General features: G+C 40.0%; 1 protein-coding gene across 1 annotated transcript in view; it reads left to right on the top strand.

The window, feature by feature from the left end:
• The first annotated feature begins 13,630 nt into the window (after nt 1-13,630).
• LOC111161331 (plakophilin 2) overlaps nt 13,631-14,781 on the top strand; it is a 92,380-nt gene continuing 91,229 nt past the window's right edge. Inside the window, exons 1-2 of the mRNA XM_022524929.1 lie at nt 13,631-13,685; nt 13,993-14,257. Of these exons, the coding sequence (XP_022380637.1) occupies nt 13,632-13,685; nt 13,993-14,257 (319 nt within the window). The 5' untranslated portion in view covers nt 13,631. The remainder of the gene's footprint in view (nt 13,686-13,992; nt 14,258-14,781) is intronic.

Raw genomic sequence — 14,781 nt, forward strand, 5'->3', positions numbered from 1 at the left:
AAATCCCAAAAGCCACCTCTTAATTCCCTTTTACTATAAAATCCGATTTCCACTTACTGAGTTGCATAAAGCGGGGTAGATCAATAAACATTTTTGGTTGTTGGAATAAGAAAGCTTTCAAATCTACTTTTACTTTGTTTTTAATCAAGACTTTTTGAAAGTTCTTATCCTTTAGATAGATACCTAAGTGTCAGTTCACCACAGATGTTTATGAAAAGGAGCGTTCACCTTCATCTTGGTCTCATGAGTTTACTTGGCACGCACCCGAAGTATTCTCATTTCAGTCAAGTTTATAGTGGTTCCTCATTTCATGAGTCACATTGTTTTAAGACATTCAGTCTTTGCTTTTGTATTTCTTTTTTTTAAGATTTCATTTATTTTGAGAGAGAGAGAGAAAGAGCAGGAACAGAGGAGGAGGGGCAAAGGAAGAATCAGACTCTCTGCTGAGCAGAGAGCCCTACTGAGGACTTGATCCCAAGGTGCTGGGATCATGACCTGACAGGAAGGCAGATGCCCAACCAACTGGGCCACCCAGGTGCCCTGAGTCACATTGTTTTAATATATGGATAGTTTCATCAGCATTATCATAGTTTCTGCATGTAGAGTTGAGTTTAGACTTTTTTTCACTTCATGGAAACCACCTGGTTCTAGCAATAACTAAACAAAGGTGTATGTATTGGATAGCACTCAAAGGATCACATGTCAGGATCAAGTTTTATTTGTTGTTTTTTCATTCTTTCAGCATTTCTGGTGAATGAGGTATGCAGAAACTAAAGAACAAATTGTCTAACTGGTGAGGTGAGGGGGAGGGAGTAAGAAACAATCCCCTGTTTAAGTTAGTTCATTTAAATATAAAAGTCCCAAATAAAAAGGAAGATACCCTATAACAACCACTTGATGTCACTGCTGTATCTTATCTCCAGCTTCAGAGGCGGCTAGAAGTTGGCTCCTCTGTAAGTAACCAGAAAAGAAAAAAGAGACAAATGGACTTTTAATCTTTTTTCATGGACATTTTTAAAAAGCTGATGATTGTTTCAGTTTTAAATTGGGTTATTCCACCATGCTTTTTTCTTTTCTTGCTCTGCAGAGAAAAGGGAATTCTGTGTAGGGACTGAGCAGATACTAATGGACAAAGACAAATACGTCATTCCCATGTCTACTGTTCTCAAATTAACCATGTATCAAAATTCATCTAGGGATCTTTGTATACAAACACAGCTCACTGGACTATACCCAACAGTTATAAAATCAGAATCTCTGGAGCGAAGCATAGGCATTTACATTTTTATAAGTCTCTAAAGTAATCCGAATATCAGCAAGGTTTGGGAATTTCTGTTCCACTTTGTGCTACACTTCTGATTTATAATATTAGGGAATGTAAGCTGACCTGGTTTTCTATATAACTAAAACAGTTCACATTTTCAAATCCTTTTATGTCACTTAGAACCAACTTTTGGGATACACCCTATCCCTCATTCAAACCTCTCTTTCATCTCTTTACCTTGATATCACCTCTTTATTTTTCTCTTCCTTAAGTGTTACACAGTATATATTCTCATAATTGCAATAGTTATATATTTTGCTTTACTTACATGTCTATTTTTCAACTGAAGGAAAGCTGAGCTATGTTCCTTTGCTGTTTTATCCTCCCTTTTATGGCAAGCACTATACTAGTTCCAGCATTATTCTTAATAATAAAAACAAACTCCATTACTAAATTTATACATCGTTATATGTCGAATGTATTTTTTAGAAAAATAACTCCCTTTTCTGGCCAGTTTTATGCTTGATCCTATGTAAACATTTCACACATATTTGTACATTCTCTCATAAAACCCTATGTGACTACCATTAACAGATCTTTACAAATGAAGAAATTGAGGCCAGAAGTTTGTCTCCCACCCACACACCCCAAGCTTAAAGTCATAAATTCTAATGCAAATACCTTCTTTGGTTTTTGCTCTTTTATTTATTTATTTTTTAGATATTTATTTGTTTGTTTATTTATGTGTGAGAAAGACAGAAAGAGCACAAGCAGGGGCCACAGCAGAGGCAGAGGGAGAAGCAGGCTCCCCTCTGCACAGGGAGCCGCACATGGGGCTCCATCCCAGGACCCTGAGATCATGACCTGAGCCAAGAGCAGACACTTAACCAACTGAGTCACCCAGGCGCTTCGATCTGTTTTGTCTTATCAGATATATGTTCACCGTACTGCTGACCGATTTTTTAAATACTCACTTTGCCAACTTCAAGGAAAATTAGACTACAAGTTAAATATAAGAGCCCTGCATAATGATTGTAATATGCAATCTTCTTGATGAGACATAGCATTTCTGGTTAGTAGGAAAGACGAGTCAATGACAAACCCAGAACTGTGAGTCAACTGCTGTGTGACAATCCAACACATTTAGGACATTTCCTAAAATTTTGCAGAGTGAGGGACAGAAAAACCCATACCTTGGACAAAGAACACAATTAGTGGCCCTGCCATGAGCTGATAAATTGAAGACTGTGATGCCTTCTCATGTTCTTTCAACAACTCAGTGGCCTTTCAACTCTTCTGTAGAACACTTCAACAATCTCGAGTTTTTTCTTTGCTTTTAGACTTCAAAGGAGATTTGTGACTGAAAACAGATCATTTATGTAAGTAATACTGATTCAATTTTAGCATACTGCCTAATTCTGCCTTTTTCCTGACATAACAACTGGGAAGAATATCAAAGCAAAAATTGCATTGCTAAGTCTGCGAATAGCCAAAACAATGATTATACTAGTACCAGATACTTGAAACACTGCCAATAGAAAGAAAACAGATATCATTCATTTTGCTAAGTAGACTAAAATTGAAAAAGAAATTCTGAATCTATGCTAGATACCAGGTCCTGTATCTGGTAATCACCCAGCTATGATTTTTTTTTTTAAGTTTAAGTGAAATCCGTGTAACATAAAACTGATTTAAAGTGAATAATTCAGTTGCATAAATTACATTCACAATACTGTACAACCACCATTTCTAACTAAATTTCAATGTCTTTTTTTTTTTTTCGGTTTCAACATTTTTATCACTCCAAAGGGAAACTTTGTAGTCATTAAGAAAATTCTCCTCTTACCCATCTCCCAGTTCCTGGCAACAAACAATCTGCTTTCTGTCTCTACATATTTACATATTTCCGATATTTCATACAAATGGAATCATACAATATGTGACATTTTGTGTCTGACTTCTTTCACGTAGCAGACTGTTGCAAGGTCCATCCGTGTTGTAGCATATATCGGTACTTCATGCCTCTTTATGGCCGAATAACATTTTATTCTCTGTGTTCATCATGACTTTTTTTTCATTCATCTGTTGATGAGCATTTGGGGTGTTTCCATCTTTGGCTAATTTGATTAGTGCAGCTATGAACATATATGTATTTATTTGAATAGCAGGGTTTCCTTTTTTTTTGAAGTATAGTTGACACACAATGTTACATTAGTTTCAGGTGTACAACATAGTGATTGAACATCAGTATACATTATGTTATATTCATAACAAGCATAGCTACTACCTGCATTGTACGACAATAATACAATGACATTGACTATATTCCCCATGCTGTATGATTAATCCCCATGACTGATTCATTCCCAGGCCATTCCAGAGATTATAAATAAAGAGATCAGAATCTCAGATTCATACCTCAGAGCACCTTTACTCGCCAAAACTTTCTATGAATGACTCTTCACTGACTTCTACAGTTTTCTCATAGGGTCCCCAGAGACACTTTCCTTTTAAAAAAAAAAAAAAAATCATACATTATTTAAGTTTGAGATGTGGTGTTTGTTGTATAAGGCATAAAATCTACTCCCAACATTAAGGCCTTTGTGAATTCAGACCTCAACTACATTTCTCAGTTTATGGCCTGCTAATCCTCTTTATCTGTGGTTTCCAAACTTGGCTGTTGATCAGAATCTCCTTGAAAGCTCTTTCATGCCCACAGATTCTGATTTAATTGGTCTGCACTGGAGCTCAGGAATCTGTACAATTTTTTTTAAAGATTTTATTTATTTATTTGACAGAGAGAAAGAGAGCAAACATGAGCAGGGGGAGAAAGAGAAGCAGGCTCCCCACTGTGAGGCTTAATCCCAGAATCCCAGGATCATGACCCGAGCCAAAGGCAGACACTCAACTCACTGAGCCATCTAGGCACCCCAATCCATACAATTTTGAAATTTCCTCCTTGAGAATGTCCAATGGAAAAAAGACAGTCTCTTCAACAAATGGTGTTGAGAAAACTGGACGGGCACATGCAGAAGAATGAAACTGGACCATTTCCTTACACCACACACAAAAATAGACTCAAAATGGATGGAAAACCTCAATGTGAGACAGGAATCCATCCAAACCCTTGAGGAGAACATAGACAGCAACCTCTTCGACCTCAGCTGCAGCAACATCTTCCTAGAAACATCGCCAAAGGCAAGGGGAAGCAAGGGCAAAAATGAACTATTGGGACTTCATCAAGATCAAAAGCTTTTGCACAGCAAAGGAAATAGTCAATGAAACCAAAAGACAACTGAGAGAATGGGAGAAGATATTTGCAAATGACATATCAGATAAAGGGCTAGTATCCAAAATCTATAAAGAACTTATCAAACTCAATACCCAAAGAACAAATAATCCACTAAAGAAATGGGCAGAAGACAGGAACAGACATTTCTGCAAAGAAGACATCCAAGTAGCCAACAGACACATGAAAAAGTGCTTCACATCACTCGGCATCAGGGAAATACAAATCAAAACCACAATGAGATGCCACCTCACACCAGTCAGAATGGCTAAAATTAACAAGTCAGGAAACAACAAGTGTTGGTGAGGATGCAGAGAAAGGGGAATCCTCCTACACTGTTGCTGGGAATTCCAGTGCTGCCACTCTGGAAAACAGCATGGAGTTTCCTCAAAAAGTTGAGAATAGAACTATCCCACAGGGGCACCTGGGTGGCTCAGTGGGTTAAAGCCTCTGCCTTCGGCTCAGGTCATGATCCCAGGGTCCTGGGATCGAGCCCCGCATTGGGCTCTCTGCTCAGCGGGGAGCCTGCTTCCTCCTCTCTCTCTGCCTGCCTCTCTGCCTACTTGTGATCTCTCTGTCAAAAAAAAAAAAAAAAAAAAAAAAACTATCCCACAACTCAGCAATTGCACTACTGGGTATGGACCCTAAAGATACAAATGTAGTGATCCAAAGGGGCAAGTGCACCCAAATGTTTATAGCAACAATGTCCACAATAGCCAAACTATGGAAAGAGCCTAGATGTCCATCAACAGATGATTGGATAAAGAAGATGTGGTTTATATATACAATGGAATATTACACAGCCATCGAAAACCATGAAATCTTGACATTTGCAACAACGTGGATGAAACTAGAGGCTGTTATGCTAAGTGAAATAAGTGAAACAAAAAAAGACAATTATCATATGATCTTACTGATATGAAGAATTTGAGAAACAGGACAGAGGATCATAGGGGAAGAGAGGGGAAAATGAAACAAGATGAAACCAGAGAGAGACAAACCATAAAAGACTCACAAACTGAGGGTTGCTAGAGGGAAGGGGGTGGTTGGGATGGGGTAGCTGAGTGATGGATCATTTGGGGTGTTTCCCCAAATGAGGGTAGGGTAGGTGCTACGGTGGGTGCTGTGAATCGTGTTCAAGACTGATCAATCACAGACCTGTACCCCTGAAACAAATAATACATTATATGCTAATAAAAAAGTTTCCTCTTTGATTCTATTTTTTTAGATTATATTTTTATTATTTATTTACTTGAGAAAGAGAGAGTGAGTGAGTGAGAGAAAAAGAAGGAGCTGGGGAAGAGGGGGAAAGGTGGGGGAGAAGCAGACTCCCCACTGAGCAGGGAGCCAAACTGGCGGCTTGATCCCAGGACTCCAGGATCATGAACTAAGTGGAAGGTAGACACTTAACTGCTTAACGGACTGAGCAACACAGGCGCCCCTTCTCTTTGATTCTAACGTTCAACTGGTTTGGGAACACTAGCCAGATTTATTCTAGTCAGACTAGTTTCTTTATCAGTCTTCCAACAATCACACTTTTCCATCTCCACACTTCTATCCACCTTCTTAAAACGCTCTGCCGCTTTCCACGTAATTAAACCCTACCTACCCTTAAGATCCAGCTCAACGAATACCCTACCATAATCTCTATACTTCTTGCACAAACTAGAAAGCAATCTCTTATGCCTGGGACTTAGGAATACTGTTTATCTTTCCTATTCATTTGGCAGACCATCCTGTACCACCTACTTTATTGTTGCTTTGAGTAATTTTTGACATGCTATTGTTATTTAACTTTTAACATGGTTTTGTTTTATCTCCCTATCTATGATGGAAGGGCCTCTAGGGCAAGAATGTGCCTTATTCTTTTTGCATACCAAGTTCCTAGCTACTATCTTGCATACTGCTGGTTTTACAAAACAATCTGTTACTTTGATGGCATGTATCTAAAAATTCTAAAATATGCAAGATAATATTTAGTATTCACATAGTGCTTTACAGTTTATAAAGAATTTTCCTGTTCCTTTGCTTGTCACATTAACCCTAATAAATATGGTAATATTTATTACCCCCCTCTTCAAGGCAGAAGCTAAGGCTTAGAGTCTACTAAGGTTAAATAAATATTTATTTCTAATTTAATTCTCATGCGGTAAAACCAAATGATTCTAAGGAGTCTGGGGGTTGAGGCATAGGAAAACCCATAAGAGATGAAGTCAGCCTTGTTTTGGAGAGGAAACATTAATTGGACCTTAAAAGACAGGGTAGACATAAACTACATAGTCACTGAAGATAGGAGGAAATGAACACCAACAACTCAGGGAGTGAAAAGAATTTTTAGCCTGCCTGCTTTAGAATGTTTGTTCTAGAGTTCCATACTGTCAGATAAAGTCAACTTGGTAGTGTGAGGCTGATGAGAAAGATCTTGAATGCCAGGATAATTAATGCTGGCTTGATTATTCATGCAACTGATTGCTGATGGGGTCACTTTCCCACTTAAGTATTTTCCTGGTAATGTCTTTAAAATTTCACTTACTGAGTCAATAATTGCGTTTTTATTTGTGGTCTCAAAGCTTGATGTTTCTGCTGAAATATATGACATTAAAATATCAGCAAGGCCGTTCAGAATGCAGACCAAAACATTCTAAACATTTTCATGGAAGCTCTTACACAGTCATTATTTTAAAGGGACTTCCTTTCTTACCTCCTCTTCTGTAACACAGGACAACACTAGGATTACTAGTTGACTTTGGTTCTATGTCCAGAATATTTCTTCAAAAAGTTACCTGCCATCTGAGCTATAACACTTTAAGCTTAAAAAGAGAAGAACTATGGGACGTGTGGGTGGTTCAGTCAGGTAAGCGACGGACCCTTGATTTTCGTCCGGTCTGGGATATGATCTCACAGTTGTGAGATTGAGCCCCCAGTCAGGCTCCACACCGAGCACGGAACTGGCTTAAAATTCTCTTTCTCTCTCTCTCTCCCTCTGCCCCTACCCACCTCCCCGTCCCAGCGCTCCCATGCTCTCTATTTAAAAAAAAAAAAAAAAAAGCAGAACTGGAAAGGAATTTTAGTTGCTGCAAGAAACCTTGGGTTGTAAAAATGAAACAAGGGACCTCAGACATGCAGAAATATGTGTTCTGTCTAGACCTGTTCCTGAAACCATGGAAATCCAGAGCTTTCCAAAAGGCCTTTGCCCTTTACAAAATTGCCACATGATCCCTCACCAAAAGGGGATAGCTCTAGGAGATTTGCAGTAAGCTCTGGGTTTCAGGTTCCAGGAGCAAAACAAATTGTGAAAACAGATGATTGCTTAATCTTTAACACATCATTACTCAAAGCTTTAAGTTAAAAAAAAAAAATGAATGGCGATTCACAGACCTGTACCCCTGGGGCTAATAATACATTATATGTTTATAAAAAAAATTTTTTTTTGAAAAAATGAAATAAGTAAATCAGAATCCCATCTTTCATTATAAAGCTTTTTTTTTTTTCCCACAAGAAAAAGATAAAAAAAATTTGTCCTCACAACTGAACTATATTAAAGGGGGTGCCTGGGTGGCTCAGTCAGTTAAGCATCTGCCTTCAGCTCAGGTCAAGAAACCAGGGTCCTGAAATTGAGTCCAGAGTCAGGCTCCCTGCTCAGTGGGGAGCCCGCTTCTCCCTCTCCTGCTGCCACTCCCCCTTCTGTGCTCTCTCTTTCTCTGTCAAGTAAATAAATAAATAAAATCTTTAAAAAATAAATAAATAAACTGTATTTAAGAAAACTGAAATTAAAATGTATTTCTATTATGCATTCATTTAACAAATCCTGTAAGCTTACTATACATATAGATTCTCAGAATTACAGAAGAATTGGTGAACAAAAAGTTTCTAAACCTATAGAACTCTCAAGTCAACCACAAGATCATGAGAAAGAAATCATTGTTGTTTTAAACTCTAAAATGTTGGATTTGCAACTGTGGATAACTGAACTGAGTGTGGACTAGGAGATCTAAGTGTTTTATATTTAGTATCTTGATGAATCTTCTTAACAACCCTGAGAGGCCAATACTATTAATGACAGGACATTCCAAATAAATAACTTGAAACTCAGTGAATTTAAGTAACTTGCCTAAGGTCACCCAGTAAAGCAACAAATCAAATCCCGTACTGTCTGGCCTCAAGAACACATTACATTCCCCTACCGTTCTATGGGGATGTTTAAAATGTCATTCTATGATGATGTTTGCAAAAGAAAAATAGTAGAGGGGAGATGGGCTTTCAAAATCCAAGCCAGATTATTAGTATTATTTTTTAACACAGAATGTAATATTTCCATTTATAGAATTTCAAGTAAATAATAATATATATGGAAAAAAGACACAAATTAAAAATGAAGATAATTTATGAATGAAAATACACATGTATAAATCAATATCTTATAGTCAAATAATTTCCAAAGAATCCAAAAAATATATAATGCGGTAATTTTTAAAATTTAAATAATGCATGACATTGTTAGATCCATGTGATGTTAGATCTTCTACAAAGTTATAGAAAATCATTTTTTCTGAATTTATCTGATACCTTCATAAAGTTAAAAATCACTAAATGTAGGGGCGCCTAGCTGGCTCAGTTGGTTAAAGCCTCTGCCTTCGGCTCAGGTCATGATCCCAGGATCCTGGGATCGAGCCCTGCATCAGGCTCTCTGTTCGGTGGCCATCCTGCTTCCCCTTCTCTCTCTGCCTGCCTCTCTGCCTACTTACGACCTCTATCTCTCAGATAAATAAATAAAATCTTAAAAAAAAAAATCACTAAACGTTGTTCCTGTCAATCCCAGTTACAACTGCACCCAAAACCATAAGACACCTAGGAATAAACCTAAGCAAAGAGGTAAAAGATCTATACTCTGAAAACTATAAAACACTTATGAAAGAAAATGAAGAGGACACAAAGAAATGGAAAAACATTCTATGCTCGGCCTCTCTGGCCATCAGATGAAAGTGGTGACAGAAATTAATGTAGCAGCTGTGGTCATTCCCCCAGGAGGTACTGAGCTCATACATGCCATGATTTAAAGGAACTGTTTCTCTCTTTTTTTAGGTAAACTCTACATCCAATGTGGCGCTTGAGCTCACAACCTTCAGATCAAGAGTCTCAAGCTCTACTGACTGAACCCGCCAATCAGCCCTAAACAAACGGTCTTGAAAGCCTTAGTAACTACGAACAAATCACTCATTGCCAGCCCTTATGGTTGCCCACCTGGTTTCCACCTCTCACATCACATTTGGGGTCTTTAAAAAGGATAATTTCAACCTACATACTGACAATGTACCCCAAATAGCAGACAAGATGAATATCTGCATTAAAGATAAACATCTTAACCCTCACTGGCATTAAAAGTCTCCATCCCAGAGTGGTGTTCCACATGTACATGGTCAGAGCTTCCTTTTCCACTCCTAATTCAATTAGGTTCATTGTATGTGGCTAATGAGAAAACTGTTACCCATTGCCTTGGCAACATACCTATTTGCTGAAAGGAGAAATAAAACCTGAGGTTTATTTTAAATTTTCTATCTGCCAGGTCTCTTACACTAAATTAGGAAATATTTTTTTAAAAACAGTAGATATTAGGGCACCTGGGTGGCTCAGTCGGTTAAGCATCTGACTTGGGCTCAGGTCATGATCTTGGAGTCCTGGGATCAAGCCCTGAGTCAGGCTCCACACTCAGCGACGAGTTTGCTTCTCCCTCTGCCCCTGCCCTTGCTCTCTCTCTCAAATAAATAAATAAAATCTTTAAAAATAAATAAATAAAAGTAATAGATATTAATAGGCTACAAATAGTAACAGGAAATTGTTTCATTCATGAAAATGTGTTAAAGTTTTTTTAAAAATATGAATCAAAGAGTTTTGATGCCATTAATATTTTAATGAAGAACATTAAAGAATATTTCTGCTCTAAAATTTATACTATAGTCTTCTAGTAACTTCGAGAATTTTGTGAATATTGGAATTTCCCATATTGGAATTTATAAATGGTAAAAGAAAATAAAGGTTACTCTGAGGACACCCTAACTGTAGATTTGAAAACAATAAAAGATTAGTGTTTAAGGCTATAATGTATAAATCAGATAAAAATGCAAATTTAAACTCAAGAATTCTTTGAATCCTTATTGCAGATTTTTCAACAGAAGTAACCTAATAATTCAGTTATCTGTTATTTATAATCCACTTCAACATCTCTATGGTTTTACTTTTTTCCCCTTTGATTAATAAGTTTCTATTGATAAATGAAAAACAAAAGAAATGGAAGAAATTTTCAAAACAACCAAAATACCAAAAAGTAGCAGTTGCAGAACCCTAGCCAAATATCACAAAATATTCACAGGACTTTATTTCCATGCCATAATTTGTTGGCCAGAACCTGCCCTTAGCACTTCATCTTAGGGCTTGCTCACAATTTAGGAAGTCAGCTAGGCAGCATTCCCAGGAAATGCAAAGAATATGACAGGACTTGTACTCTGTTGGAGAAGAAACACATCTATTCTGTGTTTTGGGGGCACAATATCAGAATCTGCATAATTCCTCACCCTGTAGTTAACTATTGCTATTGCAATAGGATTCTCACATCCAAAGAGATCCTTTTAATGAGTTTATATGTTTATCTTAATTTCAAAGAGGTTGTTATACTGAACCATTGAATTATGAAAGTATTCGAAAATTATTTTAATTTAGTTTGTTATTTATTTACAGGGAATATTACACAGCTAATTGGTAGGATACCTAGAATATATAATGATATCTAAGTGACTTTTTAAAAGATAACAAGTTACCAAAAGAGTTTGAAAACCTAAATAATTATTGCTGACTAACAGTTGTGGCGTACTCACTACATACCGTGTAAAATACTAAGTGCTTTTAGGCAAGATTCATTCATTCATTCACTCAACATATATCCGTTGTCTCCTGTGTGCATTATTCTAGGCCTGGAGAACAGCAGTGAACAAAACAACATCCCTGCGTTGCTGAAGTTTATATTCTAGTAGGAAAAAATCAACAATTAGGTAAGTAAGACATAAAGCATGTTCAATGGAATAAGTACTACGGGAAAATAAGCAGCAAAGGGAGACAGTGAGTGATTCTGTGTGTTTGTGTGTGTAATCTCATTGAGATAAGTTGACATATGAGCAAACACCTGAAGGAGGTGAGGAAATCCAAACGTGGATCCCAAAAGATATTTGTTAAAGAACATTAAATAAGTACTTTTTAAGTATTCTTATGAACCTCTTATTTAATCCTCACAGCTGCACTTCATGGTAGGTACTTTTATTGCTCCCATTTTATAGGTAAGAAAATTGAGGCTCAATAAATATAAAGAAACTTGTTGAAGGCTGCACTATTCACAAAGGCAAGATCAGATCTGAACCCAGATCTGCCTCCCCCACAAAGGGTGAGTGAGGCTTTTAGCCATCTTCCTCCTGTCGAATCACCTGCATACCCCATAACAAGATTTCTACAAGTTCAATATCGGTACCTACCTAAGAAGATAGTGAATTACAACATCAACTTAAAAAAGAAAAAAACCAACTTGAGAGGAAAAAAGTAAACGAAGTTTGGTTCAGTCAAATAAATTTTTAAAAATTCCTCTCTAGTCCCCTGGTGAGGGGTCTAGATAAAGGCAGAGCTGTCCTTGTACATTATGGCTCTCCAGGCACAAAATCAAGGATACCTCAGCGGGTCTTATGAAGGCTGGTACTGAAATGTCTTTCAGTGCAGCACTATCAGGGCTGCAAGAAGAGGCCATGAGTAGGGAGAGGGGGAGAGAAAAAGGAGAGGACAGGAACTGAGTCTGATGTTGGAAGTCTCTATCACCACTTCCCCTTCAGTTCACTGATCTTTTCAATTGAATCTCAGCACCAGGGCTGAATGTTTACATCTGGCTGTGGAACTGAGCCCTTCACAAGGTAAAATCTACTGCAGGAAGGTCCTGCTGTGAGGAATTAAGACCATCCACAGGACTTCACTTAAGCATTACATTGCCCAAGGCCTTAGACTTGTGGCCAGCTGAGAAAGACCGACAGAACTATCACCACTCTACTGTCTAGGCTTTGGGCCCCTTGATTCCCTCTTTACTCCCTGGAAGCACGTGTACCTGGGTATGAAGTGTGTGTGTAAGGGTAGAAATGTATGCACAGGAGAAGGGGAAAGCTGTGTTCTCCAGCCACTCCAGACCTGAACAAATGGAGTTTTGCAGTAATTGAGTGATTTGAGGGAAAGTGAACATACAAACCCAAGCAATTAAGGGGAAGATTATCTTACTTAATACCAGGGATAGATGTTTTTCTTTTTGCCTTTCAAGTCCAAAGAGGAAAATCAGGACGAGTGACTTGCTGTAAACTTTAAGGTCAAGGACCCTTTCTGTTGAGCTTGGCTCTCAAGTTCTCAGTAGTCAACCGCACGTGAAACATAATTAATAGCAAGATAAATATAAGTTGTGGAAGATACAATGGAAAGTCAGAGGCCACTTCCATGGGCCCTCTACAAAAACCCCATCATAAACAGACTTAATCAACGTTAGCAGGGCTGTTAAACAGTATCACCTACTAAAAGCATGCTCTTCTCTAGAGCTCTTATTGGAGTTTCTCTCTGTGGGCGTGTTCGTAAGGGAGTGGGTGAGCAAGAGTGTACTGGGTACAATTTGTGTATTTACAAGAGAAAACAGAAGCTCTGAATGAGGAAGAACATATGTTTCTGGGACTGCATCTGTGCAAAAAGTATATAGCCCCTGAAGTTGTACGGGGGAAAAAAAAAAAACCTTTAAAAAAAGTCTTTTATTTCACACACATCATCTTCTTGACACCGTCCCCTCCTACTGCCCTTCCTGCCTGACCTTTCTCACCCTCAGGTCCAGGAAAACCATGAAATGTTGAACAGTCTGGCAGAGGCTGCCTAACCAGATAAACTGCTCACTCGGGGATCCCACAAGCAAATCTTAGCACAGGATCATAAGTGACTCTCCAGGGCGCACCTGCCTAGAGGGCGGCCGCTTCTGCAATTAAGCGGAAATCACATCCTCTGCCAGAGCGGCGCGGACGCGTAATGCTGCAACCAGAGCCGGGCGCGGCCCCGGCGGGCGGAATCCTAGGTGACTCGGTGGGTTTGCGCGGCCCCGGGCGGACCGCGCCTCGCACCCATCTTCCCCGCGGGGCGTCCAACCCGCCAGGTGTCTGCGCGCGGCCGGCCCCGCCCCCGCTCCCAGGCCGTGTGGGTAGCCGCGCCCCCTGCCCGGGTGGATAGAGGTGGGGTTCGGTGGGAAATCTGGGCCTCTGCTCTCGAGGCCGCGCTCTCCCCGGCCCGGGCCTCTAACCAAGCGTGGGGGAGGCGGGGCCGGAGGCGGGGCCGGGGCGGCGGGGCGGGGCTTGCGCCAGTGCCCGGGGCTCCGCGGCAGCTTCGTCCGCAGGTCTCCCAGCAGGCAAGCGGCTTCGTCGCCCCCTCCGGCCCGATGGCAGCCCCCGGCTCCCCGACTGAGTGCGGCTACATCCGGACAGTCCTGGGCCAGCAGATCTTAGGGCAGCTGGACACCTCCAGCCTGGCTCTGCCCTCTGAGGCCAAGCTGAAGCTGGCGGGGAGCAGCAGTCGCAGCGGCCAGGCGGCCAAGAGCCTGCGGATCCAGGAGCAGGTGCAGCAGACCCTGGCCCGGAAGGGCCGCAGCTTGGTGGGCAACGGTGAGTGGAGCCCAGCCACACCCCGCAACGCCCCCATCCCACCCCTTATCCCTTCCCCTTCCTCATTCTCAGCGCCCTGTTGCTTCGACTCGCTGCTTTCTGAGGGCGCGGGACCTGGTGTTCTGCCCACCTGTTGCTCGTGGTCCCTTTGTATGACCTGCCGCGCCTCCAGACTCAGACCCACTTACTTCGGGAAAGCACTCTTCTAAAATAACCTCTTTCTCAGCTTCTTCGTATACGCATCTATATATATTTATGTAAATATGAAAGATTTCAATACAAGATTTTCACCCCTTCCTTAACACTCTCCTCCCCCAACCCCCACCACTAGAATCGTGGACTTAATCTGGAGGCTCTGGGAGTCTATAAACACTTTGAGATTCTATGCAGAAAACTGGTATGCTCATTTTTTCTGGAGGAGAATGCTCCTAGCTTTTATTAGATTTTTAAGAATCCATACCTCTCTATGAATTTTTTGAATGAGAAAATCTGAAAGTACTGGCCCTCCCTTTTACAACCTGTAA

The sequence above is a fragment of the Enhydra lutris genome, unplaced genomic scaffold (genome assembly GCF_002288905.1).
Source record: "Enhydra lutris kenyoni isolate GAN:26980312 unplaced genomic scaffold, ASM228890v2 scaffoldscaffold84, whole genome shotgun sequence".
NCBI classification, from domain to species: Eukaryota; Metazoa; Chordata; class Mammalia; order Carnivora; family Mustelidae; genus Enhydra; species Enhydra lutris.